This window comes from Macadamia integrifolia, chromosome 14, assembly GCF_013358625.1.
Source record: "Macadamia integrifolia cultivar HAES 741 chromosome 14, SCU_Mint_v3, whole genome shotgun sequence".
NCBI classification, from domain to species: domain Eukaryota; kingdom Viridiplantae; phylum Streptophyta; class Magnoliopsida; order Proteales; family Proteaceae; genus Macadamia; species Macadamia integrifolia.
In genome coordinates, this window is record NC_056570.1 from 7,286,049 (window position 1) to 7,296,881 (window position 10,833).

Genomic DNA, 10,833 nt, shown 5'->3' on the forward strand with positions numbered 1-10,833 from the left:
AAATTTTTAAAATCCTTTCGTATCGATATATATCCTACGGTACATACCGATATGCACCAATACACTATCGATACGTACTAATACTCTATGAAAAATATAAAATCGAGGTGAAATATACATTTTGGTATATATCGGTAAATATCGGTGAGTATTTGTATGTATCGTTCGGTACGTATCGATGAGTATCAGTACATATCGGTGAGTATCGGTATGTACCGATACGGTGCGCTACAGTCATATAATGGCCAAGATGTGTATTTTTTCAGAAAACATTATTTTTTGAGTGTTTTTCTTCTAAAGTTGCTGCCAGCCATATTTCTCTCTAACTAAAGTGGAAATCAAGGTTGGGAACAAGGATTTTACATTTATGAGACAACTGCAAACCTTAAATTCTTAGTGCGATATCCTCAATTTAGTGTCTATGCATAATACATGTTATCAATAGCTTTTTTTAACAAATATTTTATGCAAAAGTGTTTAGAAAGGTGTTTCATATCCATTTATATGCGTATCTTTAGCGCATCTTAGTGTATCTCCGATACGATACGATACCCTCCGATACGTATCTTAATTTTGGTCAACCGATACGGCGATCGATACCAATACTTTAATCCTTGCATACAAGTGAATGTACGTGCAAAGGATCTCACTTAACTCCACGGCCTTAAGAGATAGATGGGAAATGGTAGAGCACCACACCCTTTGTACATATACACATACTTATTTATTTATTTACTATTATTATTTTTAAAGTGATCCAGGTCACTTGACAAGACGTTAAATATCCTTATGTACTTTAATGTCATTTCCAATTGGAAGGGCATCTTGCGTAATTGCACATTCCACTTTATCCCAATTCCACAAAAAGGCTCCTGAGAGGTCAACTTCCCACTTCTATGAACAAGTGGCTAGCGCACTTAGCTTGTGGTGTCAGAAAGCCCATTGCTAGGGGTGTCAACCGGTTGGACCGGTTCGATTTTGATCGGGCTTTATCGGGCTTGAAGACTTTCAAAGACTACACCGTATCCGCCCATTTACTTAATCGGGCTTAATTATTGAGGGCATGGTACGCTTTATATTCGGTTGATCGACCTCAGACTATAATCTAACTACCTTAATCGGGCTACGGACATGTTTAATGTTAAACGGGTTTTAACAGATTTTTAAACGGGCCCTCTTTAAAATGTGCTCTTATATTCCGGCCCACTCATGCAAGCCCAAAAAAATGACAATAAATCAATAACTGATACCAAATATAACCATTATTTAAAATGTGAACATGGCTTTACTTTTTAATTTTTACTTTTTAATTTAGGGGGTAAAATAGGTATTCTACAATCATTAAATGGTCGGGCCAGACCGGTTTCGATCGGGTGTTATTCGATCGGTCTCGATCGGGCGCCTGACGGTCCAAGTAGAAAAACCGAGACCAACCATTTATAAACGGCCCGGGCTCAAGCCTGGCACGTTTAATAAACGGTCCGGGTCGGGCCGATCTATAAACTGTCCGGGTCGAGCCGATCTATAAACGGTCCTGGTCGGGCCAATCTATAAACGGTCGGTCCCAATCGGTTTAGTCGGGTCGGGCCACGAATGACACCCCTACCCATTGCCACTCTTGGAGTCTTTGTTCACACCTCCCCACACCCATAGTAAGATCCATAGTTTCAAGTATCAGTCTGGGATCCACAGTATCGAATCAGTATCAGCTGAGATCAATTCCCAATCCCTGACCAATTTGAATCAGTTATCCAGGTCGTTTTAGGGATAAAATAATAAAAAATTATATTTTTTTTTATAAAACGTAAGGACAAAATCAACCGATACCACCGATCTTATCCGGATGGATATTGGATCGGTATTGGCCTACCAAGACCAATACAGACCTATTATAGAAAAAAAAATTCTCAGTCTTTTCTTTATTCAAGGGAAATTAAGTAAATAAACACAAAATTAAGAGCTTTGATCTTTTTCTTCTCTTCAACTCAAGTTCATGACCTAACATGATGTACCTCTTCTTAGTTGGCTGCTTTTTACATTTCATGCTCAACATTATGATCTCATATCAATCATATAGGGTTGATTCGGTTTGGATATAGGATTCGCCTTCATTGATTATGATCTGATGGGTCAAAATTATCCGAATCCCTAAAAAATTGGAATTGAAAAAAAAAAAAAAAGCAAACATTTCATAAGATTTCTTAAAAATATTTATTTAAAAGTCTTGTAGATCTAACTCCAAAAGATTTTTTATCTTATTTTATTTTATTCACTAAATGAAACGAGACTACAAGAGATAATAAAAAATTAAAAAAAAACCCCTTCCTCGAGAGATGGTACAGTATGGCTGTAAAACATGAGATGGCTAAAGTCACAATTCTTGTGACCTATCAATACTCATGAGTCAGGGTCTAGGCGTCACTATGCCTAGTGAAGTATAACGCTTTATTATTAGCCATTTGATAGTACATGGATTAATCCATGTGATATAGGACCACACATATATCTCAATGGCCAAATTTTAGTTCGCAATAAGTAGGAAGAGTTGCTCAAACTCGATTCAAAGTATCAGTAAAATTACCAAAATGCCATCAAATGCAGATGAATATAAAATATAAAATGGCATCTTTTGTAATTTTAGATAGTTCCTCTATTCATTACAAATTGAAATTGTACCGATAAGATGCTTGTCTGTCCCTATCACATGGACTAACCCATTTACTGCCATGTGACAAATAATAAAACGTTATAATTCACTAGGAATAGTGATGAGAAAAAAAATCATTAAACATCAATCATACAAGAGATTTAACATAACGATGAAGAGCAACAGGCCATTACTCAATAAAATTAAGTTTGATTCTATACTAATTTCAAATTGAAATACAAGAGCATGGGCAATATATTCTCTTACTGATGATATGTACAGTTGGTCCTATAATCGTTATAGTAACCTCTCTTGCCAACATGATCATGATGCCAGCAACTGTAACAGAGGCAACAGGGGCAACAGTTTCTACCAAGGCAGGTTCTTCAGTGCTCCAAGTCTGCAATTGTATACAACCAAAGAAGCACCCATGGATATACTTACATGAAATTATTACTTATGGTTTCCAGTGATGTGTTTCGGCACCGCCCACAGCCTGGAAGCTGATTCTTCATCTGAATCGGAGTCGCTGTCTAAATAAGACAGAGTTGATGAAGAGTCTTCCACTAGATACTCAACAACCTGGTAACAAAATAGAGCATGAAAACCCCTCCATTATATAGTCATCTTGAAGAACTATCTTGAAACTAATGGATTGAAAACTTCTTTGCAGGAAAAACCCAGAGTCCTGTAAACTCAGAGCCAAGGATTTGGGTACCTAAATCCATACTTCACTATTTTTTAGACAATTGGCATAACAGTAAATGATATTATACATGGCAAGAGGTCAGGAACAGCATTGAATGGATCTAACCAGAGGGATTTTGTGATTGTGACCATCCCAGCTAATTTTATTTGAACTTTCCCTAAAAATAAGTAACCATGATTTGCTTTGCTGAATAAATTGTTCAGAACAGATTAACAGAAGCAAGATTACGCAATGCCACAGAAAGTGACTTTACCTGTTGGAGCGATAATGGCTTGATTTTATGATTTTCAGGTTGTAACCCATCTTGTACATTAGCACACCTCATATTACTGAGCCAAACAATTGATTTGCAATGCCAACAGTGTCCCCTATTAGATGTAGATATCCGAGATGAATTCCCTAAAAATTTCAATCATCCAAATATGATGTCAAAACCAAATACAAAGGCTAGGGCAACACAGGATTGATGAAAGGAAGCAAGAAAATGCAAAAATCTGGCAAAAAGTTGGTAGCATTTCCCTTACAAAAATATAAAAAAACCCAAAAAGTCACATGATCATTCATGTCCTGAAGTCTCAGCAATCACAATTTAGGCATTACGGTCCTTTGGGCCCAAAACCAGCCTGAATTGATTCGGACCATCAAACTGAGTAATACTTCACAAATCCTCTTTGAGGATCAGCAGGACAGGGAGAAGTAGCAATGCAATTCCATTAGATTTTAGGATATGATTATTGAATGGGTTGTTTTGGGGGTGTTAAAAGAACCAGCATACCCCATATGAAGCAAAAGCATCCAATGTTTGTGCATCATATGAATGGTAAACAACTACTAGTACAGAAACTATATGCCAATTTCTTTTGTTCACCATATTCACAAATGTAAGAGAAGACCCATAGCCCAATGTCTTAAGAGATCTCTGCTTTTGTTACCATCTTGGCCAGACTAAACATAGAGATAACCTCATCTGCAAATTCCTCTCCTACAACAAGTTGAGATAATGCAACCCATCACTCAATAGTAATTCTCATCATCATGATAATATCTTGCTACAACAAAATGTTGTTCTCAAAGACAAACACCCACACACATGGGTTCAAGGGGCAGGCCCAGCAGTCTGAGCATCAATTGGCTCTGATGTCCCATTAAGAAAATTGGTGGATAAACACCATTCCATATGTCACCATAGAATTAATGGTTAAGATTATTGAATCGATGCAAGTTCTTGTTTGATCATCATGCCCCCAACCCAACAATAAGAATCACATGGAGAAGGTGGTGGTGCACAATGGCTTATGAGACATCCCATCAAATCATAAATATTTCACGAGACTTGATCAACGTACCTATATATGCTCCCTTAAAAGCCTCCTTCCAGTCAAGGAAGGACATTGAAACCATGTCCTTTTCCTTCTGTTGTAGAACTCTGTTGACCTTCTCCAGCCTTGGTTCACCAAGCTGCCCCTTAAGTTCTGAACAGTTCTCAGAATTTCCAAAGTAGAGAACATACTGTGACCGCCACAGCTCATTATCATTTGCTGCTAAATTCCATGACCTTTTTCAGAGAAAATAAGATATAAATAAATCAAGAATAACATGAGAACAGAAGGAAAGTCTGAAAATATTCTAAAATGTTTATGGGCAATCTAAATGCCAAACTTTTTACACCTCCTTGCCTTATGGATACATTGATGGACATGGGTGAATCCATGTGATTGAGAATTCCACACCAATCTCACTGGTCAAATTCCAAGCTGAAACAAGCATGGAAAGTGGTTAAAAGAAAAGTTCAAGTTACCAGCATTCCATTTCACTATAATGGAATCTAATGGCATTTTTGTTATTCTGAACTCACTTCTTCAGACACCTCCTGAACTTGATTGGGGCTGAAACTTAACCATTGAGGTGGGTGTGTGGTTCTCTATAACATAGACCACCCCATGTTTGCTGGCAAAGGTGGCATGCCGACACACTTTTCACAATAGTCTGCTTATTGTTTGCCAAAGAATTGATCCAGGAAAGTCATAGGATATGTACCAAAAATTGTACCAATAAGGTGCATCGATGATCTTATCTAACCACCCTCCCTGTGGAACTTTGCTCATTGACATAATTTTTTTAAATTCCTATTTCATATCTAGGTTACCATCCTCTGGCTGGAATATATTTGGAATATCAAACAAGTGACCCATCAACTAAAAATCAAGATGGATGAATCAGCAGGCAGGCCATAATGGAAATGGTATTACGCCTCATAAGCCTCGAACTGGCAGCAGACACATTATGGATTCCAAATGTGGCCAAAAAGAAAGAAAGATTACCAGCAAACCAAACCTGCAGCAACTAATGAGCGCATATCTAGGAAACTAAAGATTTGTACAACCAGATCTTGAGGCAGCATGGATGAACCTGAAAATATGAAAATTATGCACAAAAGAGTCAACACAAGACACTAAATGCATTTGCTATCATAGGCCCTTTTTTCGTATTATATAATAGGATCTCCTTAATCAAGAATACCAGAAGAGCTTTTCTCCCAGAATCTTGTAAGTTATAGGATATATGCTAAGGAGACTGCTTAGTTGATGCTTATCTTAACGGCCAACAGCCAAACATATTTAATCAACTGTAGACTCCAACTCTGAGGATGACAAAATGGACAGTGCAGTCACGGTTCTAGGGTCTTAGATCACAAGTTAAGACAGAAGATTGTCCATGATAAACCCATTGAACGGTTACCTCCCTGTTGGGATACACCTCTATCATGTTGAGCAGCAAGCATATATAAAATTTTTTATGGACTCGGGGAATATTTTCATTTTCGAGCCCAAAGAAAGCAATTGATTGGGCTCACAGACAATCCAGTGCCCAGAAATTTTTTACTTATGAGTAATAGGTACCCCATCACTGGTATGACCCACCCAACAGGAGTTTCCATCAATTCCAAGTAAATTGAGGGACCCAATCTCAAGTTTAAAAGAGGCTTGATCTGCACACATTCACTTTTTTGAATTACGTAAATTATTACCTCCTTCAACTTTCCGGGCTTTACAACGCCTCTTATGTGCCACTACCGCATGCTTGAACTCTGCAACAGCCATCACTCTCTTCTGCTTGGGCAGGGCCACCTCTGCAGCTTGGAGGAGGAGATTAGCTGCTGAAATACCACGACGTGTTTGCATTCTGTAGTGTTCAAGCAATTCGTAATTTTAATAATACAGAGGTTAGTAAACCAGCAAACCAAAGAAGGAGAAGATGAAGTGCGAAGAGAGAGAGAAAAGGAGGCTAGAGGCAATAGAAGTTAAATCCTTCTATCGCACCAGCCAAATATATATATACTATTCTGATTACACACCCTTAGCAGGAATCCTACTAAGAATAGGAGTTTGTTTACAATGAGAAAAACAATTAACTAAGTCAAAGTCCTAATAACAAAAGGAAACAATAACGAAAATAATAAATAAAGAAAACTAAGCTAATTAGACAAGAGATAACCCATGGTACACATGTCCATGGACCAGCACCTCACACTACATGCTCTAACACTCCCCATCAACCTGGGGTATATATATATATATATACACCATCCACAGCTTGGAATAATCACAAATAAAAGCAGGCCGGAACAAGACCTTTGTGAACAAATCACCAAAGTTGAACATTGGAGTTGACAAATGGGGTTTGCATAAGTCCTTCCATAACTGCATTCCTCACAAAAGGATAATCGCCTCAATGATCACTGGCAATATAGATTGCAGCTTAATTATCACAATACATCTTCATGAGTTTTGCAACTGAAAACCCCAATTTTTGAATGTGAGATTTCAGCCACATCAATTCTCCCATAATATGTGTCATGGCTCTATACTCAGCCTCTGCACTAGACTGAGCAACAATAGTCTATTTATTACGCCTCCAAGTCACAAGGTTATAACACCTACAAAGGTGCAATATCTAGTAGTTGACCGGCGATCATTTGCAACACCAGCCCAATCAACATCAAAATAACCCACAGTATTTGTGTGACCATGATGTTGATAGACAAGACAATTCCCGGGAAACCCTTTAAGATATCTCAGAATGCAGCATCCTAAAAAGCCTCTTCAGGATTCTCCATAAACTGAAAGCATGATCCTCAGCTGAATATAACCATTCGTCTGCCAAGAAGTGCATATCACTGATGAGTTGGCAAGGCAAGGGGTGGTGCAGCCAAGACTTTGCGTTGGAGATGGTACTCCTTTGATTTGCATTGGTTATGAGTGTTTTCAGGTAGTTCATCAAGCCGTGGTCCCTCTTGAGGGATTGTATTACCATGCGCCACTATCTTTTTATAGTTATCCAAGAAAGAGAAAAAAAACATAAAATAAAACCCCCAGGCCCCAATATGATAAATGAAAGAAGCTAATGCTTCCTTGGGAAATGAATGACAAAGGACTCAATTTTGATTAATTGGGCAACCCTCCAGATGGGGAAGTATTGTCAAAGCAAAATTTGATGCATCAATAGCTCAAACAGATGAGAACAGATTAAGATGCAGTTGGAGAGAAGGCCATGGAGGAACAATAGCAAGTGCAGAAAGCCATTTAGGTCAGTTCATTGTGCATGCTGCAAAGCTAAGGCAGCAAGGGACGAATTCATGTTACCCATTAAGAGTGTTGATAGACTGTGGTCAGAACTCTCGGAGGAGAGTTAGCAATCACCACTAATAACTCAATATTATAAATAGTTTGATTTCACCATCTTGGACTAGTCGGATACTTGTGGACGACATTAGGGACCTTATCAGAAGCTGGTTCAACAATGTCAAAGTCACACATGCTTATGAGGAAAACTTGGTGGGCAGATTGGCAAGCAATAGTGGAATGAAACATGGGAAAACTTCTTCCCCGTATGTAGTGATGGCAAATTAACCCCACCCACCCCAACCCACCAAAAAAAAAAAAAAAAAAAATCTTCTTAAAGTGAGAGCGATTTTAATGGAGGGCTGTTGGAATCGTTGTCTTCACCTGGGTTAATTGAAAAATCTTCCATTTCTATGTTTGCTAGAAGAGAACATAAAAGTCAGTCTTCCTTCATAGCCTTGTGCCCTTCTAAGGGCATTTGGAAAATCCCTCCCACCCCCAAAATTTGTTTCTCGGGTGGGGATAAGATGGGAAAAGAAAAAGAGAACACTACCGAGTTCAACAATGTTTCTTCTGTTCTTTGCAGAAAGTTCAAAAAAGTTCAATTCCTATAATTCCAATGAAAAAGGAATACATTAGAGAGATAGTAGGAAGCCACCTAATCAAGTTGAGTCAATTGTGCATGCGAACTTTCCGGTGATCAACCCAATTTCCAGATTCGCTACCATATATGATCATAATTCGAAAGTAATAGAGAGAGAGAGAGGAGAAGTAGGTACGGGAAGAAACTCACTGAGGAAGAAAGCGGAAGGCAACGACGGTGTCCTGAAAGATAATGGCCTGTAGATTTTTGGGGACCTTACTGTAAGCTCCTCTCAAGATGAAGCTGAGTTCGTGACATGCCTGAGGATAATCGTACACTCGAGATAACAATTCACGAAGCCCCAATTTCTGGTATCTCTCTATTGCTCCGGCCATTTTCAGAGATCAAACCGAGAAGGCAAAAGTGATCAGAAGACCTCCATGATCAAGGTGTTTAACGTAATCCTTCGATGAATGTCTTCTGAGGATTGGTTGAACCTACGTAAGCTAATGCCACAGAAATCCACCTTCCACCGCCTTCCCTTATTGCCCTATGGCTAACTCCACTCCACAGGCCCACAAGGATCATGAATCATCGTGATTCGAGAGGTCGAGCTGCGGATCGGACCGTCGATTGTGCCACACCGCATGATTGGATCCGCTGCATGTACGTTCATCAAGCCATACATGTGAGTATCAAACATCTATACCACTTTCTATCATTATAAAGCTGAAGAGTTTTTTAATTGAAAACAGAACGGACATTTGTTGGATCTTCACATAAACGTAAGTGCAGTGGATCCGAATTTCGATCCATGGGCCCGTTGTGTTATCAACGGAAGAGTTGAGATCCCCCCTTGATGTACATACACTTTGATGCGAACACTTGTTCCACTTCCTATTGTTTAAAGGGTGAAAAAGGTTTTTAATGAAACAAATGGGACTAGTGTTGGCACATGAAGGGTATGTTTACTTGAAAGTAGAATCTAAACTCACAATGGCACATGAAATGTATGTTCACTACATGCATAGGATCTAAACTCACAGCATGGTTCAAGAACTCAGCGAGATCTTGTTTTTTCTGAAAAGGCGAGTTGTTCACACAGGTGAGGTAGAAAAACTACAATATTTTGAGCGAGATTTCGAGATCTCGCCAAGATCTGGTCCAATAACTCGTCTCCAACCATTTCAGGTCATCTCGATCCATTTTTGGGCCAAACTATACTATTAAGGCCATGTTTTGATTCGACCTGGCGAGATTTCGAGATCTCGCCAAGATCTGGTCCAATAACTCGTCTCCAACCATTTCGGTTCATCTCGGTCCATTTTTGGGTCAAACTATACTATTAAGGCCATGTTCTGGTTTCATCTCTTTTTTCCTCTAGCTCTCACTTTTTAGAAAAAATCAACAAAAAAAACTTTGGGACATCTATTCTTTGGCTAGGATCTTCACTCTAAGTTGCATTGAAGCCAAGATATCCAAGATTGGTGGTGGTTTTTCACCTCAAGAACACTCTAAAGTAAAAACTTCTTTTAAAACCCATTTTTTTTAAAATAACGTCATCAAATCTTGTTTCTTACCATTGATTTTTTTATATGTCATGATACTAAGGGTGATTTATACATTCATGGAAGAAAAATTAAATTTCTGTTTTATTTTATTTTATTTTATTATTATTATTTTTTTTACAATAAATGTTTTTATTGGAAAAAAAATTTGAAAAAATATGATTTATGTAAGATGTTTGGTACTCATTTTTTTATATGTTGGTCACCAAAGGTTGATCTATAGCCTCATGGTAGCCATTTTTTTTTTCAACCAATAAATTAATTAATTGTTAGTTGTTACTTGTTACATGATGTATGTGATTCATCAATCAGCAATAGGAATTGTAAATTATGGCTTTTATATATTCTAATGATTAAGTTATGTTAAAATGGTGATTGTGGAAGGTGAATTGATGAATCTATCATACTAGATGAAGTGTTCGAAAACTCGCCACATACTTACATAGGGTACATTGTCAAAGTACCATTTTGAGTTTTTTTTTTGCAAATCTGATGTTTTCATTGTGTTTAGAATGGTTAAATAGGATAAATACACAGTTTCAGGGCCTACAAAGGCCATATACCCACCGAGATCTACTAATGAATCGACCACCCGAAAAATACAAGGTTTCGGTGAGATCTCGTTTTTTTTTTTTATAGCGAGATAGCTGGCGAGATCGAGTTTTAAAACCTTGACTCATAGTGACACATGAAGTGTTCGTTCA

The 10,833-nt window shown here is 38.1% G+C and overlaps 1 protein-coding gene across 1 annotated transcript; it reads right to left on the reverse strand.

The window, feature by feature from the left end:
- Positions 1 to 2,837: 2,837 nt before the first annotated feature.
- Positions 2,838 to 9,239, reverse strand: LOC122061215 (F-box protein At5g52880). The gene is made up of 6 exons (XM_042624422.1): positions 8,772 to 9,239; positions 6,385 to 6,539; positions 5,678 to 5,765; positions 4,703 to 4,911; positions 3,610 to 3,755; positions 2,838 to 3,229 (listed from the first exon to the last, which is right to left on the reverse strand). The coding sequence occupies exons 1-6, from the start codon at positions 8,954 to 8,956 to the stop codon at positions 3,101 to 3,103; spliced, it is 912 nt and encodes a 303-aa protein (XP_042480356.1). The 5' UTR covers positions 8,957 to 9,239; the 3' UTR covers positions 2,838 to 3,100.
- Positions 9,240 to 10,833: the final 1,594 nt, after the last annotated feature.